This window comes from Argiope bruennichi, chromosome 7 (assembly GCF_947563725.1).
Source record: "Argiope bruennichi chromosome 7, qqArgBrue1.1, whole genome shotgun sequence".
NCBI lineage: Eukaryota > Metazoa > Arthropoda > Arachnida > Araneae > Araneidae > Argiope > Argiope bruennichi.
In genome coordinates this window covers 29,166,752-29,193,567 of record NC_079157.1, presented here as the reverse complement: position 1 = coordinate 29,193,567, position 26,816 = coordinate 29,166,752, and the positions used below count along the sequence as shown (strand labels likewise).

At 29.3% G+C, this 26,816-nt stretch overlaps 1 protein-coding gene across 1 annotated transcript; it reads right to left on the bottom strand.

Moving 5' to 3' along the window:
- Positions 1-6,185: 6,185 nt before the first annotated feature.
- Positions 6,186-26,433, bottom strand: LOC129976694 (zinc finger protein 84-like). Its single transcript, XM_056090400.1, has 2 exons — positions 26,346-26,433; positions 6,186-9,214 (listed from the first exon to the last, which is right to left on the bottom strand). The coding sequence occupies exon 2, from the start codon at positions 8,799-8,801 to the stop codon at positions 7,257-7,259; it is 1,545 nt and encodes a 514-aa protein (XP_055946375.1). The 5' UTR covers positions 8,802-9,214; positions 26,346-26,433; the 3' UTR covers positions 6,186-7,256.
- Between the last annotated feature and the right edge of the window lie 383 nt (positions 26,434-26,816).

Here is a 26,816-nt window from a genome sequence, read left to right as displayed (position 1 = left end):
TAAGACTTTAAGCTTTTTTTTTCTTAAGTTCTTAACTTAAACAGCATCATGAAGGTAAAGAGGAAATTAAAATCAGGAGTGGCCCCTTTAAGGTTGCCTTTTTTAACGAATGCCAATTTCAGAAATGCGTTGTTAACATAGGAATTTGTCCTGAAATAAGATACTTACATGGTTTCTAGTGGACTCATTCGAAACCGGATGGTACTGGCATGTTTTTGGTAAATTTCACAAATTGTAGTATGTACAATTTTTTCGGATTTCACAATTAAAAATTTTGGTGACATTTCGATTTAGAATTTCAACAACGTATCAGCGCTTATTACTCGGCTGTAAAACCATGTATTTTCATGAAATTGGTGTCATCTTGAAGGATTTTAGCCATTCTTTCGGAATATGTGCTTGATTTGTGAGAGGATGAGCACAAAATATTTTTAAATTTGGATTTTCTCAAGATTTTGAGCAAAATTAATTTATTCGCCATAACTTGTAAACGGTTGGAAATGTGCCATGGTTGCTATAATGTTTTACAATCCCCATAGTTCTTCTACACGCTCTTTCGTTTGTTAGAATTGATCAAACTCATCCAGTATATGAGATTTTCTCAAGATTTTGAGCAAAATTAATTTATTGGCCATAACTTGTAAACGGTTGGAAATGTGCCATGGTTGCTATAATGTTTTACAATCCCCGTAGTTCTTCTACACGCCCTTTCGTTTGTTAGAATTGATCAAACTCATCCTGTATATGAGATTTTCTCAAGATTTTGAGCAAAATTAATTTATTTGCCATAATTTGTAAACGGTTGGAAATGTGCCATGGTTGCTATAATGTTTTACAATCCCCATAGTTCTTCTACACGCTCTTTCGTTTGTTAGAATTGATCAAACTCATCCTGTATATGAGATTTTCTCAAGATTTTGAGCAAAATTAATTTATTCGCCATAACTTGTAAACGGTTGGAAATGTGCCATAGTTGCTATAATGTTTTACAATCTCCATAGTTCTTTTACACGCTCTTTCGTTTATTAGAATTGATCAAACTCATCCTGTATATGAGATTTTCTCAAGATTTTGAGCAAAATTAATTTATTCGCCATAACTTGTAAACGGTTGGAAATGTGCCATAGTTGCTATAATGTTTTACAATCTCCATAGTTCTTTTACACGCCCTTTCGTTTGTTAGAATTGATCAAACTCATCCTGTATATGAGATTTTCTCAAGATTTTGAGCAAAATTAATTTATTCGCCATAACTTGTAAACGGTTGGAAATGTGCCATGGTTGCTATAATGTTTTACAACCCCCGTAGTTCTTCTACACTCTCTTTCGTTTGTTAGAATTGATCAAACTCATCCAGTATATGAGATTTTCTCAAGATTTTGAGCAAAATTAATTTATTCGCCATAACTTGTAAACGGTTGGAAATGTGCCATGGTTGCTATAATGTTTTACAATCCCCGTAGTTCTTCTACACGCTCTTTCGTTTGTTAGAATTGATCAAACTCATCCTGTATATGAGATTTTCTCAAGATTTTGAGCAAAATTAATTTATTTGCCATAACTTGTAAACGGTTGGAAATGTGCCATGGTTGCTATAATGTTTTACAATCCCCATAGTTCTTCTACACGCTCTTTCGTTTGTTAGAATTGATCAAACTCATCCTGTATATGAGATTTTCTCAAGATTTTGAGCAAAATTAATTTATTTGCCATAATTTGTAAACGGTTGGAAATGTGCCATGGTTGCTATAATGTTTTACAATCCCCATAGTTCTTCTACACGCTCTTTCGTTTGTTAGAATTGATCAAACTCATCCTGTATATGAGATTTTCTCAAGATTTTGAGCAAAATTAATTTATTCGCCATAACTTGTAAACGGTTGGAAATGTGCCATAGTTGCTATAATGTTTTACAATCTCCATAGTTCTTTTACACGCTCTTTCGTTTGTTAGAATTGATCAAACTCATCCTGTATATGAGATTTTCTCAAGATTTTGAGCAAAATTAATTTATTCGCCATAACTTGTAAACGGTTGGAAATGTGCCATAGTTGCTATAATGTTTTACAATCTCCATAGTTCTTTTACACGCTCTTTCGTTTGTTAGAATTGATCAAACTCATCCTGTATATGAGATTTTCTCAAGATTTTGAGCAAAATTAATTTATTTGCCATAACTTGTAAACGGTTGGAAATGTGCCATAGTTGCTATAATGTTTTACAATCCCCATAGTTCTTCTACACGCTCTTTCGTTTGTTAGAATTGATCAAACTCATCCTGTATATGAGATTTTCTCAAGATTTTGAGCAAAATTAATTTATTCGCCATAACTTGTAAACGGTTGGAAATGTGCCATGGTTGCTATAATGTTTTACAACCCCCGTAGTTCTTCTACACTCTCTTTCGTTTGTTAGAATTGATCAAACTCATCCAGTATATGAGATTTTCTCAAGATTTTGAGCAAAATTAATTTATTCGCCATAACTTGTAAACGGTTGGAAATGTGCCATGGTTGCTATAATGTTTTACAATCCCCGTAGTTCTTCTACACGCTCTTTCGTTTGTTAGAATTGATCAAACTCATCCTGTATATGAGATTTTCTCAAGATTTTGAGCAAAATTAATTTATTTGCCATAACTTGTAAACGGTTGGAAATGTGCCATGGTTGCTATAATGTTTTACAATCCCCATAGTTCTTCTACACGCTCTTTCGTTTGTTAGAATTGATCAAACTCATCCTGTATATGAGATTTTCTCAAGATTTTGAGCAAAATTAATTTATTTGCCATAATTTGTAAACGGTTGGAAATGTGCCATGGTTGCTATAATGTTTTACAATCCCCATAGTTCTTCTACACGCTCTTTCGTTTGTTAGAATTGATCAAACTCATCCTGTATATGAGATTTTCTCAAGATTTTGAGCAAAATTAATTTATTCGCCATAACTTGTAAACGGTTGGAAATGTGCCATAGTTGCTATAATGTTTTACAATCTCCATAGTTCTTTTACACGCTCTTTCGTTTGTTAGAATTGATCAAACTCATCCTGTATATGAGATTTTCTCAAGATTTTGAGCAAAATTAATTTATTCGCCATAACTTGTAAACGGTTGGAAATGTGCCATAGTTGCTATAATGTTTTACAATCTCCATAGTTCTTTTACACGCTCTTTCGTTTGTTAGAATTGATCAAACTCATCCTGTATATGAGATTTTCTCAAGATTTTGAGCAAAATTAATTTATTTGCCATAACTTGTAAACGGTTGGAAATGTGCCATAGTTGCTATAATGTTTTACAATCCCCATAGTTCTTCTACACGCTCTTTCGTTTGTTAGAATTGATCAAACTCATCCTGTATATGAGATTTTCTCAAGATTTTGAGCAAAATTAATTTATTCGCCATAACTTGTAAACGGTTGGAAATGTGCCATGGTTGCTATAATGTTTTACAATCTCCATAGTTCTTTTACACGCTCTTTCGTTTGTTAGAATTGATCAAACTCATCCTGTATATGAGATTTTCTCAAGATTTTGAGCAAAATTAATTTATTTGCCATAACTTGTAAACGGTTGGAAATGTGCCATGGTTGCTATAATATTTTACAATCCCCATAGTTCTTCTACACGCTCTTTCGTTTGTTAGAATTGATCAAACTCATCCTGTATATGAGATTTTCTCAAGATTTTGAGCAAAATTAATTTATTGGCCATAACTTGTAAACGGTTGGAAATGTGCCATAGTTGCTATAATGTTTTACAATCCCCATAGTTCTTCTACACGCTCTTTCGTTTGTTAGAATTGATCAAACTCATCCTGTATATGAGATTTTCTCAAGATTTTGAGCAAAATTAATTTATTCGCCATAACTTGTAAACGGTTGGAAATGTGCCATGGTTGCTATAATGTTTTACAATCCCCATAGTTCTTCTACACGCTCTTTCGTTTGTTAGAATTGATCAAACTCATCCTGTATATGAGATTTTCTCAAGATTTTGAGCAAAATTAATTTATTCGCCATAACTTGTAAACGGTTGGAAATGTGCCATGGTTGCTATAATGTTTTACAATCTCCATAGTTCTTTTACACGCTCTTTCGTTTGTTAGAATTGATCAAACTCATCCTGTATATGAGATTTTCTCAAGATTTTGAGCAAAATTAATTTATTTGCCATAACTTGTAAACGGTTGGAAATGTGCCATGGTTGCTATAATATTTTACAATCCCCATAGTTCTTCTACACGCTCTTTCGTTTGTTAGAATTGATCAAACTCATCCTGTATATGAGATTTTCTCAAGATTTTGAGCAAAATTAATTTATTTGCCATAACTTGTAAACGGTTGGAAATGTGCCATAGTTGCTATAATGTTTTACAATCCTCATAGTTCTTCTACACACTCTTTCGTTTGTTAGAATTGATCAAACTCATCCTGTATATGAAAACTTTACCTTTTCATATATAAATGTGTCATACATAAATATCTTGACTAAGAAAAAACGTGTATAATAAATATTTTATTTAATAGATTAAAAACACATAAAACAATAAAATATTTAAATTTTAAGACACGTTGGGTTAGAAAAAAACTTCATTTTGGAGTTAAACTAAAAAAAGAAAAATTGGCTTGATTTAAAAAAAAAAAAAAAAAAAAAAAATTAAAATTCCAAAAAAAAATTGCTCTGAACTTTGTACTCCTTCCTCAAAAATATATCTAAATAAATTTAATAACTAAACGCAAACATAGACACACATTCATTTTTATTCATAGAAGAAAATCTCTTAAGATTCATTTTTGAAATAGCATTCATAATTTTAAGCGAAAAACTTAAAGAGTTTCCTGATTTAAACATTCCTCTTTGTAATTTATCGGAAAATGAATTATTTGAGTTCTTAAAATTGTTTTTATTTTATTTCGCGATAGTTAAAATTGAAATTCGAAGCATTTAAAGAGAATTACTTAAGCAAAATATGGAGAAAAATAATAAAAGCCATTTTCTCCATTTTTATAAAGCTTTCCTAATATCTAATGTTTATTTATATTTAGTAACAACTGCAAAATATCGATTTCTATTTTAGAATATTTCTCATGACTTCCTTTTACTTTCGCAGCATAGTTATAAATTTCGGCAATTTTGTAACTCAATACTGTCTTGATTCTGAAATGATGTTGTAATTTTTGACAATAAGTATATGGAAAGAATATAAAGGATACTCATGAGAAATATCAATCGCCGAAAGTATATTCAGGTCAGTTAACATATGTGTTTAAGTTGATTTACTGAAGAGTGTTCAAATATGTCGTAGCCCATTGAATAAAAAATCTTAATAAAGATTGATTAGTCAAGAAAAAAAAAAAAAACGAAAAATTTACCTTAAGTTAAAAATTTAAAAAAAAAAAAATTGAATAAATCTGGGAAAATGATAGAATAGTATACAAAACTGGGGGATATTAGTAAAAGTCCATTTTACTTTGCAGTGTATTTAAAAACTTATTTTATCCAGCCGGTCAGGAGATTGCTATGCCTTGCTGATTAGTGTATTTCATATGAAAAATTAGAACTTATGTAATCAATCTAGAAATAAAGAAAAAATGTAACAGCATTGAAATTGAACCTATAAAAAGAACCAGAAAGGTTTAAATTTGTGAAAATACTGCTATTCTTCAAATTAATGTTCTGAAGTTAATATAACACGCCCCCTGATAAAAGTATACCTTCCGTAGTTTGGGCTGCTCTAAGTTTTTTATGGTGTTTCAAAAATATCCCTTTAGCAATTACATCTCATTACTAGTCATTTCAATACCACTAACCTCACAAAACTGTACTTCAAGATTAAGAAACAACTCTGTATCTCTCTCTCTACTCTCTCAAGATTAAGAAACAACTCTGCCTCTCTCTCTCTATTCTCTCAAGATTAAGAAACAACTCTGTGACCATAATAAAACAATTTATTTTTGTGTTCGAAGGTATTGAATCAAACAAATGAGCCAAGAAGAAAAATATCGAAACTCAGTAGCTTCCGATTTAAAAAAAAAAATGTTATATTTTAATAAAATAACAAATTGATAGTTCAGATATTAGTTATCTAAAATACAAAAGAAATGTTTCAACATAGGTTGAACATTTTATGATAAAAAATATTCATTCTTGAATATTTTTTCATACATTTTTGTATAAACTTATTGAAAATAAAGTTCATCTCCTGTAAAACACACTATGGAAATTATTCAGATTATATTAAAAGTCATTAAATATCCAAAAATTAATGGAATACAAAATACTTTCCATACAAAAGGTCAAATTTCGCCAAATCTCACTTTTCTAGATAACATTTAAAACGACAGTTTTATGACCAGAACGGAAATGTCATGAATAAGAAAGTCATTATCTTACTAATGAATTTACAAATACCTAACTTCTTACAGAATTGCAGTAAAATGCACTCTTCAAATCGTTCTTCAAAAGAGAGAGGGGAAAAATGTTACGATTTCTCTTCCCATGCAACTTCTTTTCTTTTCGCAGAAAATGCTTTAATACAAGTCACATTTTTATGGCTTCTCTTTCCTATCTATCGAAAAATGTTTTCTTAAACAGGTTTTTAAGAAAATGTTTTAATAAGCATTTCGCAGGCGTACACATGCTAAACTCATTATCTATTACATAAATCTTAGAAACATGATTTTTTTCTTGAGTTTTCAGTAATTTTTTTTTAATTCCACTGCTCAAAAAACTCGTTACTGTTCAGGTTCCGGCACGAGTTTCTTCTTCGACGTAAATAAAAAAAAAATCAGTCCAAGATATTTACAGATTTCAAAAAATTATACTTTCTACATGCGTGAGAAAAATCTCTAATAAACAGAACACCGGGATCGATTTAAAGTCTGTTTGTTGTTTCTACTATTTTGTAGTAAATTCCTCTTTAAAGTTAACTGATCAGAAAATACCATGTAACAGTTATCGCAGGCATGCAATTTCTCGTTCGTATGTGGCAGAACATGTCTGTTTGAATTGATTCGATCAGAAAACGCCGTATAAAACTCATCACGAACAAAAGGATTTTCCTTCGTATGAGTCAATAAATGTTTCTTTAAACTTTCCTCTCGCGAATATGCGTTATTTCATAAATCACAAGCATGCCTCTTTAAGTTGCCCTTTTGGGAAAACGCGTTATTACATAAATTACAAACATACTGTTTCTCTCCAGCATGTATTGGTAAATGTTTCTTTAAATTTCCTCCATGAGAAGACAGCTTCAAATCTGACAAGGATACGGTTTCTCTTTTGTATGTATCAGTAAATGTTTCTTTAAATCGTGCTTTCGAGTATACGCTTTATTGCATAAATCGCATGCATACGGTTTCTCTCCCGTATGTGTTAGTAAATGTGTCTCTAAATTAACCTTCTGAGAAAAGGCTTTATTGCAAATACTACAGGCATATGGTTTCTCACCCGTATGTGTTCGTAAATGTTTCTTTAAACATCCTCTCTCATAAAACGCTTTATTGCAAATGTTACAGACATATGGTTTCTCTTTCGTATGTGTCAGTAAATGTCTCTTTAAAACGTCCTTTCGAGAAAACGCGTTATTGCAGATATCACAAACATAAGGTTTCTCTCCCGTATGTGTTATTAAATGTGTCTCTAAATGAATCTTCTGAGAGAAGGCTTTATTGCAAATACTACACACATACGGTTTCTCTCCCGTATGAATTAGTAAATGTTTCTTTAAACATCCTCTCTCATAAAACGATTTACTGCAAATGTTACAGACATATGGTTTCTCTTTCGTATGTGTCAGTAAATGTCTCTTTAACATGCCCTTTCGAGAAAACGCGTTATTGCATAACTCACAAACATATGGTTTCTCTCCCGTATGTGTTAGTAAATGTATCTTCAAAGTATCCTTCTGAGAAAACGCGCTATTGCAAATACTACAGGCATATGGTTTCTCGCCTGTATGTGTCCGTAAATGTCTGTTTAACTTGGTCTTTCGAGAAAACGCCATATTGCATATATCGCAGGGATATGGTTTCTCTTTCGTATGTATCAGTAAATGTCTCTTTAAGTTGCTCTTCTCAGAAAACGCCTTATTGCAAATATCACAGACATATGGTTTCTCTCCCGTATGCATTAGTAAATGTTTCTTTAAAGATTCTCTCAGAGAAAACCCTTTATTGCAAATGTTACAGATATATGGTTTTTCTCCCGCATGTGTTAGTAAATGTTTCTGTAAACATTCTTTCAGAGAAAAGGCTTTATTGCAAATCTCGCAAGGATACGGTGGCTCTTTCGTATGTGTTAGTAAATGTGTCTCTAAATGAACATTCCGTAAAAACGCTTTATTGCAAATACTACAGGCATATGGTTTCTCACCCGTATGTGTTCGTAAATGTTTCTTTAAATTTCCCCTCAGAGCAAATGCTTTATTGCAAATCTCGCAAGGATATGGTTTCTCTTTCGTATGTGTCACTAAATGTCTCTTTAAGTTGCTCTTCCCAGAAAATGCGTTATTGCAAATATTACAGACATATGGTTTCTCTCCCGTATGGATTAGTAAATGTTTCGTTAAAGTTCCTTTTAGAAAAAAAGCCAAATTGCATATCTCGCAGCGATATGGTTTCACTCCCGTATGCGTTACTAAATGCTTCTTTAGAGTGCTCGTTTCAGAAAAGGCCATAGAACATGTATCGCAAGTATAAGATTTCTTGTTCCTATGCGTCAGTAAATGTGGCTGTAAATACTGCTGTAGAGAAGACGCTTCACTACACATGTCGCTGACATACAGTTTTTCCGTCATAAACGAGCATAAATTTCTTCTCAAATTGATTGAATGTGAAAATGTTTTAATCTAATGCTTCATTACTTTACATTTATGAAACACTAAAGTCTTTTAAAATCGTGTTTCATAGCGCAATTGCTATTACCAGTTGCCGGCAAAACGGTCCACTACTTCTGCCACAAATTTATGAATGAAATCTTACATGAGTTGGCAGATATTTGCATTGTATTTACTAATTACAAGGGTCTTCTTTTTTCTGTACTATTCAGCTGATGACAAATGAAACTTTTGCTGGTGAGTAAATCGTTTATTATGCTTATTTAACTTTCTTTAGAGTATCTTGGTCAACCAGTTTGCTCACAGGAAATATTCCTCCTAATTTCATATCTTGGAAGCGACGTATTTTTTTCCGGTAAAATGTTTCAATACACCTGCAAAAAAATAAATTTTTTCATGAATCTCTACTTTGAAGGTTAAAATTTTAAAACTAATAAAAACTTATAGAAGTTCCATAAATATATATATTAAAATGTAACTAATTCATTATGCGGTACCTTCAGTATCTTTTTGTACTTTGTTAAGCGATGTTATAAAATTCATACAGTCGCTACAAGCCAAACTCGGACACCACAGGAAAAAAACTTGCTCTGCCAAAATATTTTAGCTAAAATGAATTCGAAAAAAAAAAAAAAAAAAAAAAAATTTGACAGTGAATGTATTGTACAACTGAAAGCAAAGTCAAATAGCACCAATTCATAAATTATAATTAAAAATTTAGTCATAAAATTATAATTTGTGAAAAAGAGTCCGTAAGCCAAACTCGGACATCTCACAATTAAGCACAAAATAATTGCAACTTATTGGGTAAAAAATTACTTCCACTTTTACGATTAATGTTATAATTCTTCAGGAGAACTTTCCAATAGTGTTATTTTCATTTATTATGGAATTTAATAATAATTTAATTAAAATATCAGGGCCAAACGAGTATTGAGTTAAGAAAATTGGTTATTAAGCATGCTGAAAATGGAAAGTAAGTGCCAGAAATGTCAGATATTGCCCACAGAAGTCATTCAACGTTTAATGACACCATAAAATGCTTTAAAACCAATAATCAGGTAGAAAATATGCCTAAGCGAGCGCACAATAAGATTTTCAAAGAAGCAGATGATCGATATTTAATCAGAAAAATAAAAGCAAATCCGTTACTTAGTGCACCATACCCATCTATTATTGCTAAAAAGGAATAAGGAAAAAAATTTAGCCCATGAACAATATAAAAATGTGCACCATAAGGCATATCTCAATGGGGGAAAAATCAGATAAAAGCTTTTCATAAGAAAGCGAAATCAGACTAAGATTTAAATTCGCAAAATAAGGACATAAATTTGCAAGGAACATGAAAACAAGGATTTTTCTTATTGGAAAAATGTCTTATTTACTGGTGAGAGCAAATTCGTCATTTTTGGGCCCGATGGCAAGCCTTGCGTCTGGAGAAAATCGAAGGAGAAATTTCACACAAAAAAATTTGTAAGCAACTGTGAAGTATGGTGGTGGATCAGTATTCGTCAGGGGCTCAAATTCAACTACTGGATGAGGAACCCTGTATTTTATTGAAGGGAGAATGGATCAGAATGTATACCTCGACATTTTAAAGAAAAATTTTCGATAATGTGTGCTGAAACTTTCTCTTGCTAACAACTGGCGATTTTATCAGGATAATGATTCGAAACGTAATGCTTATCGAGTGCGTTCCTGGCTTCTATATAATTGTTCTCTCGTCATGGACACTTCACCCCAAAGCCCCGATGTCAATTCCATCGAAAATTTATTGAAATACCTGAAGAAAAAAAGTCTGGAAACACACCATTTCCTGTAAAGATAAATTGAAAAAAGTATTTTTGCAGAAATAAAAAAATATTGAAATTAATTTTTGTGAAAAAATTAATTTATGCCTAAGTGTCTTAAAATGGTTATAAAAACAAGGACTTGTATATAAAACAATTATTCATTTGAAATATTTACTAGTTTTTAAAATTTTCTTTTCCGTCCGAGTTTGGCTTGTGCATTATTTTTTCTTTTATTTTGCTTTTTGCCATAATTTCTGGTTAAAATGAATTAATTTATAATTTTTGTTATTTGCTTTTATAATTGCAATAAATATGCTATTGAAAATTCATTTAATTAAATTTCTTATCATTTTTAGTTTACAAATTTTGATTGTATTAGTATCTTTTCTTTGAAGTTCGAGTTTGGCTAGGAGCGACTGTATATATGTAAACTTAATGAAAATTATTTTCTTCAAGAAAAATATTTAGAAAGGAAAAAAAAACAAAAAACATACGTATTATATTAAAAACATGCATTATGAAATATCAATTAAAATCTATTTCTGAAAACAAACTAAAAAAATTTAAAATTATTTCTGAATCAAATTAAAAAAGATACATTGTATTTAGAGAGCGGTAATGCTGCTAAATACAATTGTATCTTTTTTTAGTTTGATTCAGAAATAATTAAATTTTAGTTTGTTTTCAGAAATAGATTTTAACTTGAATTCAAATTTCATAATGCATATATTTTTGATTTCTTATTCCTGCATTTGGCTGGAATTAAGCTGCATCTGCGCTTTCCACTATTTGCAAACTTTAAAAAAACTTTTGGAATTATCTTTTTGGATTTGAACCCAAGATTCTAGGTTTTGTGGTTAAGGAGATATTTCTTCATTGTATTAAATTATATATATATATATAGCGTTAACTATAGTTCAAATTTGCGAGTTCACGTAAGGTAATATCTTCACGCCTTTGCTACATAGTAAAACTGATCCCTCAGAAACCGCCAACTTAAAGAAATATACGTTTATGTAATGAACGTTCATTTCAATTTGAGTATTTATGAATTTCGAAGTGATTCCATATCGCTCATGGATACATTATTATATTTATTACGAATTTCTTTTCCTTTTCTTCACAAAGTATTTTTTAATCCATAATAATTCTGATGGAAATAACGAATGCTGTTTGTCTCTGCAAAAGTTCACAATAAATTAAAGATGAAGTGGATCACGATGTTTAAAAATTGGGGACCCCTGTTCAATAGAATAACAGAGTGCGTAGTGAGTGACTGCGGTAAAAATTAAGCACTTTTTATGCACCTTAGTTCCAAAAATGAAGTACCTATGTATAAGTATGCATACGAAAAGTGCGTATTTCCTTTCTGTTTTATAATAATGCATAGTTTTTATTGAAACAAAATCTCACAACGCAATTGTAAATGCTTATTCTTTAAATTGTAATATTTATTTCTGTATTTGTACATCGTCTTCTATAGTGAAATAATGCCTTTTTGGATTTGAAAAAAAAAAAAAAAACATAGAAAGGATTTTAAAAAAAACTATCAATACATAATTTTATAAGATTGATAATAAAGATGTGTGAACTTTCTCAACATTTCTTAAAATTAAAAATTGATTGGGATAGATACAACATTTCTGAAATTGTCGATAGTGATGTAAAAGCTCAGCATGATCAAAAATTTGTAATTGATTTTTATATAAGCAATAACAAATACGATACAGCTTGGCTGTATGGTAAATATCTTCCTGCCCTGACTCATTCCATTAAGTAATTTCATTTGCAATACTATAAAGCTAAAAAATAAAGCATTCCTATGGCTATTATCATACAACTGGCGAAACTGCCACGATCCTGATGATAGAGAAATACTATGTTCTAAATGAGTTTTTAAAATAAGTTTTAATAGAAAATAATTGCAGCGTTCACAAATGATCAGACTATAAAGAAATTGTCTTATCGCCTCTTATTTCTAAAGGGCAGTAAAGGCCTTTTTTGAACGTTTAACCTTTCTTAAATTTAATGAAAACTTGTTTTTTATCCTATAAGCAAATATTCTTACTTAAAAAAATTACAGAAGAAACGTTATATATATTTTACAAGGAATGAAAATGCTTTAATAAACCTTTGTTTTCATAAATAACTAAACAAATTCATGAAATAAAAAAAAAAAAGTCAACCTTGTAGTTAGAACAAAAACGAAAATAAATCTGCAAGAGCGTCTCCACAAAACTTTCTCGCACACTACCAGAAAATGCCTAGCGTGGCATTGTCTTTGAATAGTTTCAAATTATTTTGCTTTGGGATTGATCTCTGGCATGCGATTGAAAGTATCTGAAAAGTAAATTTGGGTTTTACGCGCATTCTTCCCAATTGATGAAAACCAAAATTTGATTCAAAACTGCATTTATAGTCACAAAATTACATACCAAATTTGATATATTTAAGTTATCACGTTTATAAGTTTCTGAAAGTACAGACCGACATAGAGCGAATCCTTGTTGGATTTGGCTCAAAATTTGATGGATGTTTGTTCTGTAGATATTAAATCGGTGTACCAAATTTTACCTATCTAACTCATTTCGTTTTGTAGTTATCATGTAACTTATATTCGAACAGTCAAGGAGATTTTCTCTAAACCAATGTTGCTCAAGATTTGATGAAAATCTAGACATTTGGTGTGAAGACCGTATACCATATTTCATCTGTATAGCTAAAAATGTTTTTGTGTTATCTTTGTCACTGAAAGACAGACACGTTTTCCAAAAATGTGTTTTTGAACTCAGGAAGGTCAAGGAGGTTTGAAACGTGGAGATTCATTAAAATCTCAAGTATTCGAATTTTTTGACAATTGAAATTTTCTCTAAATTTTCTATGAGAGAAAGTAAAAATCCAAATAAAAAAAATTGTTATTCTTGAAGCCATCACGAGACAATATATCGCATTGCTTCAAAATTTATCAAATGAAGAATCTTATTCAATGCACTGCTTTATGATTTTATAAGTTTAAATAAAAGCAAAGAGATCATTTTTCTTTTCTTTTACTACAATTTTGACACTTCCAAAATAATGTGATTCAACGATTCGACGAAGCAATATTATTTTGAATTTAATTATAATAAAAACCGTTGTTATAAAAGATGTGTCCAGAATTATTTTCTCAAAAGTTATGAACACTAAAAACATTTTTTTAAATACATTCAACAAAATTTTTATCACTGAAAAGCTATTTTTTTTTTTTTTTTTAATCTTTAAAGCGGTGTTAAAATAATTTTTGTGTGTTATGATGTAATTTTTTTTGATATTATGATGAAAACACATTAAAATTCTTTTTTTAATTAAACTTTGAATAAAAAGTTTGAGAAATCCGTTCATAGTGGGCCTCTAATGCTCAAAAAATAATTTCTCAAATTTCATGCATTAATTTCAATGGCTCTATGATGGCCGTTGTTCAAGCAACATTTTTATATATATTGAGAAAAATAAATTTCATTATATTTTATATTCATTGGAAAAAAATTCTATAAGAAATTGAAAAAAAAAAAATCATTAGAAAACGATAAAATTTAAATCCTGAAAAAAAAATAGTAAAAAACTTATTTTTTATTTTTAAAAAAATGTTTTTTAGTACCAGATGCAGCAGTTCCTTTCTTTCTATTTTCTTCTCTTAATCAAAACAAATTTGACGAGATTACACCAACAAATTTTCCAGTCTTCGATATATCGTTTAGACGCGTCAAATTCATCCGGATATTTTATTATTTTCCGATGATCGAATCGTATCGCATATTTTTCATTAACAACATATAAATGATAAAAAACAGGGTGTTGACGAATTCGACCGACGATTTAGAGGGGTGATAGTAGGCATCAAGAGGATAAAGAATCGCCATACAACATGGGGTCCCAAACGACGTTTAGGGGGGTGAAAATCGCAATAATATAGGGAATCGGAGAACTGTTCTAAATTGTTAAAAACTGTTGTAAAAAATTTAAAAAATAACAAATGGTGTTTCAACGATGAATTCTTTTTTAAATGAAAGCACATTCTTAAAGGCTACTTTTAATGCAAGTAACATGTCGATTTGATGAACCACGGGATCGTAAATTATTGAAAACGAAAAAGTAGTTTAGAACCCTTATCTGCAAAAATATTAAAATTTTAAGAAAAATAAAAGCTTGAAAATATAAGGAATTTTATACTCCTTAATTTGATATAAGTCTGCAATGTGAAAACTGAGGAGGTTTTAAGATATTCAAAAAAAAAAAAAAATTAAATGTTTGCCGGGAAACATAGCTGCAACATCGGCATCGATGTTTACAGAAGGTATTGCAAAATTCTACCGAAAAATTCTGAGGAGTAATAGTAGGCATGAAGGCGATAAGAATTTCCAAAGAAATATAAACTCGCAAACGACGGTGAAAATTTATTTGCTGGAATACAGATACAGCATACATTTACAGCACAGACATTTTAACATAAGAAAGGAGACGATGAGAAACTTTTATAAAAATTGCTCCCTGTTGCGGCCGTGAAGGTCATTACACAACCGACACCGACGTTTAAAGAACTGCCGGACGCGCTCGAACATACCAGGTGTGCTTGCGATTTCTCCAGCAGCGACGACGATCCGTGCTACGAGATCCTCCACTGTATCCAAAGGTGTCTGATAAATAAGAGATTTCATGTGACCCCAGAGGAAGAAATCCAAGGGATTGATGGCCGGGGTACGTGGAGGCCAATCAAAAGGTCCGCAGGGTCCAATCCACCTCCCAGGATATGTATCATCTAAGTAGTTACGCGCAGAATTCGAAAAACGCGCTGGTGCAAAATGGCCGGTATTCCCTGCAGTAAATCCGGAAGGACGGGCCGCAAGAAAATAAGGTACTTAGCGACACTGAGGCGTTCGGGCATAAGATACGTTCCTAACAGATGATGTCCGGGAATTCCTGCCCAGATGTTAATACTAAATTTGTGTTGCACGTTCGACGAGATAGTGATATGGGGATTTTCGGATGACCAAATATGTGCATTGTGCATGTAGAAGACGCCTTCTATGGTAAAGCAGGCTTCATCTGAGAATAAAATTCTTGCAGGAAAGAGTGCATCTTCCTGTGTGGCACCAAGCATCCAGCATGCGAACTCCATCTGACGTGGGAATTCATCATCACATAGGAGTTGGGACTCTACAAGTGGAAGGGGTACTTGTTTTCAGCACGCATGACTTTCCATACCATTTCGTACAAATACCCAATTCAGCTGCAACTGATCACGTGCTTGTCGATGGGGTATCGGCGGAGCGTTGCAAAACTCGGTTTTCTGTTTCAGGTGTGAGCACACTGCGTTCTTGTCCTGCATTTGGCTTCGTTATTTTGAAGGATCCTGTCTCCCACAACCGTCGATCAATATTTGCAAAGGTGCTGTGATGTGGACAACGCCTACTTGGATATTGCTCTTGGTTTATTCTTTGTGCTAGGCGTCCATTACCATCTGCTCGGCCGTAAATTAAATGCATATCCGCATATTCGTGAAATCTGACATGTTGTTTGCAAATGAAACTTATCGACTATCAATTCTGCACTGCTCTTTAATGAATACACGCTGTTTTTATACTCCTCGAACCAGCAATTCTGCAATGCTCGCTGATTTTATATTCCTCGAAGCATGGAAAATTTACATACGTGAAAGCTTCTTCTCGACTACCTTGTTCCAAATTCTTGCATTCTTAGGGCCATTCTCTTCGCCAGGCGTATTGTTTCTTCCATGTCTGTTTTTGCGATTTTCACAGAAAAAACGTCTCCTGCGACCCTATGTTTTATGATAATTTTTCATCTCCTTCATGCCTACTATCACTTCTCTAAATTTACCTTTCGAATTTGGCAACATCGTACCGATGTTGCCCTCTGTAAACATCGGTACCGATGTTGCAGCGATGTTTCCTGGCAAACATTTTAGTTTTTCTTGAATACCTTAAAACCTTCTCAGTTTTCACACTACAGACTTGTATCAAATTAAAGCGTATAAAATTCCTTATATTTCAAGCTTTTATTTTTCTTAAAGTTTAAATATTTTTGCATATAAGGGTTCTAAACTACTTTTTCATTTTCAATCATTTACGACCCTCTGGTTCATTAAACCGGCATGTTACTTACATGAAAAATAGCCTTTAAGAATTTTCTTTCACTTAAAAAAAAATTCATCGTTAAAACATCATTTTTTATTTTTTTAGTTTCCAGCAGATTTTTGACTCCCTATATTTCTATGATTTTCACCTCCCTAAACGTCGTTTGGGACTCCATGTTGTATGATGATTCTTTATCCTCTTGATACCTACTATCACCTCTTCGAATTTGTCGGTCGAATACGGCAACACCCTGTATATACTTACCAGGTGTAACTTAAATAAATTCTTCAGCATCTAAAATATTAAGAATTAAAATTACAACGTTTTTTGATTCTCACGGCACAGTACGTATTTCCTACGGCCCTTTCCGGATAACTATTTCAGCATTTTAATAAATGGCAATGCACATTGTAGGGGAGGGGGACGAAAAGAAAGGAAAATAAAAAAAAGTGGGAGGGGGAGTGAAAAAGAAACATTATGCATTAAAATAATATGTGCTGGAATCCCTGGAATAATTCTTCAAATTTATTGATTTTCTTTTTTGATACACCCGGTAAGCAGCTTTTACAACTATGATTTCGAATATCATATTCAACTTGTGGGGAAACAAAACAAAACGAAAAGCTTTCTTCGTTTTCACGAGAAAATTAGCACTTTTTAAAGACCTTTTCTGAAAGTTAAGCACTTTTCATGACGCTACGCACCCTGCATAAAAATACTACTGAATTTTACTGAACAAAAGAAAATATTAATATTTCATATCCGAAAATTTTGTAAAATTATTTGAATAAGTAAACAGCTGTTAATTTGAAAATATATAGTTTTGATAAATTTGAATTAATTAGGGTTATTTTAGGGTCGATATCTTTATATCAAATATAAGCATGATTCATGAACAGAAAATATCCAAATCTTTATGAAGATGCTGTACAAAGAACAAGAAAAAAAAATTATTTTTATTTTATGAAATCAAAGAAATACAATATAAAATTTTCTATATAAGACCTGTTTTTTAATAGACTCCCTGCTGATTGTATTTGATGTTTTGGAATGAATGAAATAAAAATGTTTCTCATAATAAATAAGCAATGAATTAGGATGATAAAGATCAAGGAAGTACATTTCTTTGTCCAATTTGTAGTATTTGAATGTAAAATAATACAAACTTATATGTGTGTGTGTGTAATGATATTTCTAAATCTGATTTAAATCCTAATTAATTTCCAAATTTTTATTTTTATTCAACCTATATTAACTAAATTCTAAAACGTTCTGCTATTTCCTGATCCGATTCCACAATCTTTATTTAATTAATGCAACAAGAGCTCTGTAAAACTTCTGAAATCAGTCAAGTTCCCACATTTCGAGTGAAGGAATAAAAAATTGTCAATAAATTTTGTCAAGCTACGCAAATTCTTCTAAAAGATACCTACAAATCCCTTACCCAAATCAACCGTGTAAAGGAATCCCTATCAGAATCTCATAGTATATAATCACCGGGGGAAAATATTTCGCTCTCTCTCTCTCTCTCTCTTTTTTTTTTTTTTTTTCTTTTCTTTTTTCCCCCTTCTGCTTGTGTATCGCTTGTGAACTGATGTCAGTTTCGCCATCGCTTCTTGTACATAAATGATGCCTCCCAGGTTGGAATAAAGTGAAGTTTAAAAAATTCAAAAGTGTTTTGTCTTTCTTCGGCCATGAAATTGCTTAAAAATGTGTGTTTTCATCATGTATAAATGTTAACATTAAAACCTTCTGTTTCATAGCATTATCAAAACAGTAATGTTTCATATTTGTTCATTCTTAAGATCTTCTAGGTTTCTAAAAATAATTATATCATGAACTTATAAAACTTGACATCTTCCAAAATATTAAGTAAACTGACAAATTTTACCAACAAATTCTTAGAATATGTAGAAAATTATCTTATTTTAGATTGTTCTTTGTACATAACAATAGATTAGATACCAGCATTTAAAATTAAGGATGAAGAGAAATCTTGATTGTAAAGTAAACCAACTTTAATAATAAAAAATTGTTTTGACAAAAACTATCTCAAAATTTTGCCTCCTGTCAATTTTCTAATAACATTTCATTTTTCATTTCAAATGCAGATATATAATTTGATATGACTTTGCACAAATAAAATAATTATCTTTCAAATCCAGTTACTTTCTGAATGTGTTTGTGAAATATTTATTTTCAGATTTTTAATTTAAGTTACTGTTAATTAATATTATAGGAAGGTATTAAAATTGCCTGTTGTTGAAAACTTTTGCTCATGCGTTTATATTGTTGTAATTAAACTCTGTAGAAATTTATTACTTTCTTTAAAAAAATTAGTATGAAAATTAAAAAAAATAAAACACGCATACGTTAAATTTTATACTTATCTTTTGATATTTTTTGACTAACTCCAAAACATATCTTTGTACACTTAAACTTATTAATCAAGTTCTGATTTCAATTATTACATTCCGAGAGACAAAGATTGATCCATAGAAAAGCTATGAAAAATGGTAATTTATGGAAAAAAAGACAGAAACTATTTCATCTTTTTAATCCAAATGCAAATATGTTTGTAATTCAGCTTTTTTCAAAAATAAATTTGCCAGAGGATATTGATTAAAAAATTAATAATATTTAAATATAACAACATGATTACCACAATTTTACTAAATTTCTCCAACTTTAATACATACTAAAATATTTTATGCATGGTTCACATATATCAAAATAATTTTTATTCTTCCAATATAATAACGATGGTAAATGAAGGGTTCAAAATATTAATAGTTGCATAGATTGAAAATTAAATTGGAATTCTTTAGTGATATAATGTACCTGGATATTTATTTGTTATGAGTTTATTTTTCAATTTATTATATAAAATGCCTGCAGTGGTATGTAATAAGATATTCTAATATAATGAGCTAAAAAAATGAGCAGCTACACAATCTTAATTCTATGAAATTTTTTTTAAAATTAACCAGATAAACAAATGCAATTATGCCTATTATACAAAATATTCAGTTTTCTGTTGTTACACTTGAATGCTTTTTCTTTACAAAGATTAAAAGAATAATAAGGTATTTTCTGATTTTGTAAAAGAATTAATAATTTTAACTAAATTTTTAAAAAAGAAGAAGTTGAATTTGGTTTTAAAATAATAAAGAGCTGATAATGGAAACTAAAATGAAAGAATTACTCATAATTCTTCTGGGGTTCTCAGGTTATGTTTTAAACATTAATCTGAATAAAATTCACATTTCACAATCAAAGGTCAAAAGCTTGAATTTCGGATTACTTGCATGAACTAACTTTTTCTACGCTATCTTTTTCACTTGTGAAAAATTTTACATTTTCCTGAGTTGCATTTTTTTTTTTTTTGGTTCATTAAATTAGATTTGTTTCTTTATTATTTTTTTTTTTGGTTCATTAAATTAGATTTGTTTCTTTATATGTGTTGCCTCATCACACTGTAGATACTTTTAACTATGTGACCTATATATGAGCATAGCTGCTTTATCAGATGACAGATTTTTTCCTTTTCTGTTGTATATTTATTATATGTACTATTGTATATATATTATATGTACTATTCAACTTTAGTCATTTCATAATGTTATTATTGGTTCTAAACTGTATATTATTTTTTCAACATAAAATAAGCAGAGTTAAAAATTATTCTTAAATGTCATTGCTTCCAATAAGAAGAATTTCAATTATTTTTACATCTCATTTAAATTCAAGAATATTTTATTCTGAATTCTGATAGCAATTTCTTTAATAATTGGGACAAAACTTTAATTAAAAAAATATTAGCATAGTATTAACATATAGGTTTTATGTTTCATTTTTAAATAAGAAATGATACCTTCTTCCTTTTTTTGCAAAAGTGATCAGATTTTTTTTTTTTTCAGACCCTGAGTAAATAACCAAAAAATATTTACCTACCTATTGCTTATGTACCCACTACATACCACTGGTAATATGAACCAATATCTCTGTACAATTCAACATTTTACAAATGAATATATTGATTTATGAAATTGCTTATTACATATTGAGATAAGTATTTTCCTTTTACAAATGTTAAACTTCAAATTATTATAAATATAAATACTAATCAATGTTTTTCTTCTGAAGCAACAATTAAGAAGTTTAGTTTATTCTCATAATAAAGAGCATAATGAATACAATATATTTAATATAAACTTAGTAATACGTCAAAGAAAAAAATGTTTTGCTAAAATATCTATGTCACCAAAAGTTGAAAATCAAAGATCCCTGCAATTTGGAAATAGAAAAATACATAATAAAGTTGATAGGAGCCATAGAAAAAAAGAACATGTAGGAAAGTTTTTATAGAGTAAAAATCATTTCCAAAACAATGGAAATACACAAAATTTGTTGTTCATCTGAAACAAAAAATTACTGAAAGCAGTATCAATATTTAATAAATTTTATGGCTGAAGTACACAGTATTATAAAATAATGTTTTAAAAGGTTTTGAATGAATATGACTTCATGTTTGTTTATGTATAGCAACTAAAGATTTATTTTTATATAACATACATACAAACATATCCATGCCTATCAGTTTTTAATGTGGATATATAACAACAGAATTTTTGAGCAGTTACTTACATAATTCAAAAATATCAAACTACACCTTGGTGATAGTTCAGATAATTAAATTAATTTTAAATAAAACCTAAAAGCAAAATTTTGTAGAACTGAACAAAACATTTAAACATTTTTATGGATTAATCATACTTAAAAAATAACACTATAACCTGACAGTAAAATTCTGGATTTATTTTCAAAGCAAGAATGTTTGATAGATTACCTAAAATAAAATTCAAACAGTGCAAAAATAAATTTTATTTTCTTCAAAATACTATTTTAAATGTTTCTCTTGTGATGAACAAAAATGACCAATTTCCATTTAAATATAAGAAAACAATGATACTAGATTCTTTTAGTCTAAAAATTCTAACTTCTCCATCTCAAAATCATCACAAGTCAGCAACTATGTCAGATGCAAAGTTGAATGATCAAAACATGGTGCAAAACAGGGCAAATTTGACAACAGGTTCAGTCTAGAGAATTTTGATTTCACCGCTAGGGAGTTAATAATCATCACCTGATGTTTTAATTACAGTCAGTGAAAATGGCCATTAATGATGTCGAAAAATCAGCACCGTGGCCTTGTGTATTTAGAAGGTATTGGCACTACATGATAGTAAAAATTCTGACTAACATTAAGATGTCACAAATTCTATTTTACTTTTGGATGAAATCGTTTAGATAAACAAATCTAACTAGACATGTAAAGCAAGCAAAAGTTATTCGACATTACTTGATTTCTTTAATAAAGATATAAATACTCCAGCTGTAATGAGATATTTAAATTAATAAATCTGTAAATCAATATACTTGTTCAATAAAAGCACTGAAATATTGTACAGTAGAAATGCAACCCAAAAACAGGGAGATAAAATACAGACACATACACAAAAAATAGCAACTATGGAAAAGTAGCGGTTGTGTATGAGAGGAATTACTGCATTTCCCTGTATGGGTTTTCATATTTGAAATGAAAAAGTGGGGTTTCCAAATAATACATATGAACCAAAAAACTGTTTAGATTTACTTTTGAATAATATTTTAGAAAGTAAAGATATTTTAGGAATATTCTCACTTATACGATTAATAGAAATAAATCATGGTAATTATTCAAGAATTCAATTGAAAAATATGACATGGTTTATTTTAATAAACTTATGCATCTATACCAATAGAATAAACTAAGTACTTTCTTTTTCTTAAAATTATTATTATTTTTATAAATGACTGGATTAAGTAAAACATTGACTTTTACAAACATGGAAATGTTTAGTTGCTTAATGAAATTCTTCATTTTTTCCCAAAAAATCAACATGTGTTTTCTGAAGTATAAAAACTTTTGAAAGCTCATTAAAACTGAAAAGAGGAAAAAATATATATCTTTCATTACTGCAAAACATAAAGAGGACAAAGCAAGAGAACTTTTCACAATTTTCCATTAGATGATTCAATTTCCAAACCTATTACATCAAAGTAATATTTCTAGATAGATTTTTTATGCAATATTTTCAGTACTCCTCAAATTATATTTCTTATATTTTTTTTTAATTAATAAGTGGTTTTGTTTTCTCCAAATGGCAGACCAATTTAAATTTAATGCTTTCTTTTGTTTAAATCATTAATTTTTAAAAAAAGCAATGCAAACATGATCTATTTCATTTGGGCATCATTTTCTAATAAATCTACAATATCCATAGTGAGAAAGCTACATTTAAAAAAATGTTTACTTTTCTAAGAATAATTATGTTTTTGAGAAATATTTGGCTAATTAACAAATAAAATACACGAATACAAAATAATTTTAAAATACAAAACTGTAGATATTAAAAATGACAAATGATTTATAATAGTTAGCAAAGTTTAAAATAAATTCAAATTCTTTTATACATATTTTTTTCATTCTTTCTTTTATATTTATTTGCTAATCAAATCTTTTCTTTTCTAGTAATACACATATTACAAAGAATAATTTTGCAAAAAATTAAACTAAACAAAATTCATTTACATGATTAGGAAAGAGTACTTAAATTCTTAATTAAAGAAAAATTAATTAAACTACAAATAATTCTGGTAACAAACTGGTAAATAATACTTCACTTATTATACATATGTTTGTGTATGGAATTTAAACAAATAATTAACAATTTTCTACATACTTCCAACTATATTAAAAGAATTTTAGTAACTTAATTTAAAATTTAAATTTTGAAACAAAAATTAATTATTATTTTTGTACATTCAATAAAATTAGTTACACAGAATGATCAGAATTGCTTTCACATTAAAACTTCAAAAGAATCTAACCAATTTACTTCAAATATAAACTAATTTATATTTGAAAGAAGTAATTTACATTAAATGTTGATATATAATTGCAGGGGGAAAAATAAACTTGCTTAACATAGTAATGACCAGCATCATAATTATAGACCAGAACCATTTTATTCCTGTGAATGAAACAGATGCACTCCAATGCTTTTTTTCTGCTTTATGGAAGAAATTATCTTAAACAGTTTTCAACTTAAATATACCACTAATTAACCTGATTTCAGAGTCGCAACATCATCATTTTAAATAATTTCATCATTTTTTTTGTTTCATTTAAGATAATAAAAGTAAATAAATATATATAGTTTTATTCATAGCCAAACAAATTAGACTGACATTCTTAGTGCCAGTACTGAACACGTAAGACTATTCGTTAAATCAAATTTGTTTGAAGTTACTTAAATGCCTGGGAGGCATAAATAATCAGAAAATTTTAAAGTAAAAAAATATATAAATGATTGCAAAATTTTCTTTTTTGCATACACAAAACACAAGTTTAAAAAATACAACTAACAATAAGGGTACTATTTTAATTTTTGAACGGTAATGGAATATTCCTCCTTCTCACTGAGCTAAGAACCTACTATTTCTTGGAAAGGGATAAAATTCTTCTACATATGTTATTTATAGACATGGGACAATTACAGCCTAGGTATCATCTACATGCTATCAGCAGAAGACAGCATGTAGATGATATCTAGGCTGTGATTGTTTCAAGGCCTATAAATAGTATAAGCAGAAAGAAGACGGTAGTCAAAAGGAGAATTTTAAAATGCTATGCTTAATATTGACTTTCTGATTTTAACAGAGGACATAGGATATAATCAGATCCCTTGCTTCTATCTAGCATTATATAACAAAAAAACAGATTGATTCTGCTTGCATGATGCTGCATAATGGATTCTCTGTCTTTATTCTCTTAAAATTTGTCATACCGTTTTGCTTAGAATAAACAGATTTCCTAATTACAACTTTCTTACAATAGAGGATAAAGTTAATCTCACGCCATATTTATATCCAACATTTTTCTAGAAAATATTATAATATATATTAAAGAAAGTTTTAGTTTTCTTAGTAAAAAAAAAAATTTTCTAAGAAATTTAAAACTTTGAATTTAACAGTTTTTTTTTTGGTAAGAACATATACTCAAAATTTTTTATAAATCTCCTCATTTATTTAATCCCCAATATTTAGATAATTTTTTCATCACTATATTGTCATAATAATATATAATTGCTTTTTATAACTAACCCTTTACCTAATGTTGTATTTTTAAATTTCTATGAAGATTATTTCTGTATATAATAGAAATTATTCTATTATATACAGATTATTTCTGTATATAATAGAATTTCTGTATATAATAGAAACCCAGTTTTTAAATTCAAACATTTAAAGAACAATAATTTGGTATTTATTTACTTTTACCATAAATCTTCTTTTGTTATAATACTTAATCTTTGTTTTAAATATATATTGTATATTTCCTTTCAAAAAGGTCATTACACTTTACGGCATTTTATTTTATTTTATAACAAAATTTTCTTTCCACAAACTCTTAACAATTTTTAATATTTTGAATAATCATGTATAATGGGCACTGAAATAAATATGCCAAAAAAAAAAAAAAAATAGGATAATACTTCTTGTTGCATTAATTTCAATATTTCAAAACAGAATAATCTTAGAGTAAGAGGTAAAATGAATCCATGTTTCCATTACGGAATTCAATATGAATGTTGTCACTATTCTTCTGTTAAACATTGGATAGTAGCTACTTCTTATATGCATTGTAATTTCCAAAAAGTGGTCTTTAAAGAAATATGCACAATAGGAAATAAAGATTTAAAGGTTAAAAATAAGTTGGTCAAAAATCCAGAATATTGGTTTGCCTAAGGATTAGTGCCCTGTTTCTCACAAATAAAAATTATTTCGGGCCAATATTTTAAAAAATCGTCATCAGTCCGCAATCTAAGATACTTCAAAATCGGAAAACAAATGACTTTTAGAGTTGCAATGAAGAATATCAGAATTGCATCTAGTGCAAAATTTGCTTAAAAAATTAAACTCTAGGAATAAGACATTACTTTTAAATCAGATTAAAAATTTACAAAACATTTGAAAATATTAAAATACTTTTTACGTTTTATTGAGAATGGAGCAATTCTCTTAATAATTTTTACAATATATATATATATATATTTTATAGCATATATAAATATTTTCCTAAATAAAAATAATAAATATATATATTAATTTTTTCAATATATATATTTATTTTATAGCATATCTCACATATTTTAATTTACATGTAGGTAATCAGATATTATTCCTCAGATTTAGATATATTTCTGCTGAAGGCACAAGGGAAATTAAAATAACAAATAACCATAAAAAGATTTATAATGGCTGCATTTATAATATCAGTTTAAATATGCCGAAAACTTTTTAACATAACTTTTCGACTTTTAGAAAAATATAAACTAAATTTTTGGCTTGTTTTATTAACTGGCGAAAGGAGCATTACATTCTCAATAGTACATCCATACAATTTCTAACGTAAATTAGTTTATATAAAAAAATAATTACTTAAATACGTGATTAATCGATTTAAAATTACTTACAATTATTTCAATATTACGTGCCAATGACTGAATAGTATTAATTGAGATTTATTCGTCACTTGACATCGCCTTAAAATGCTTTTATTAAATAACTCTCGTACAGAGAAAGAAAGACGAATCGTTCACGTTATTAACAGATATTTAATCAAATCTGAAATTCCTCAATAACCGCGAAACGAGTCCGCGGAATAGGATCTTCAAAATGGCATAATAATAGTGGCATAATGCAACTATGGCAACCATAACAGGCCATCGGAGGGATGACGAAAATTTTAAGAGCGGTTATTACGTAACCAATATTAAGAAGTCACAAATACCAATGATCAATACTTTTCAAAAAGGGGTGTTATTCAAATCCTTGACATGATCTTACTGGTGATATTTCGATTACAGGTCTTGGATCACGATAGAAAGTAACAATTGATACGATCTGTCCATTGGAAGCTCTCAAACAAGAATTCAACAAAAATC

Coding starts and splice junctions, on each gene's coding strand:
- LOC129976694 (XM_056090400.1), bottom strand. CDS start 8,801: ATGACGGAAAAACTGTATGTCAGCGACATGTGTAGTGAAGCGTCTTCT.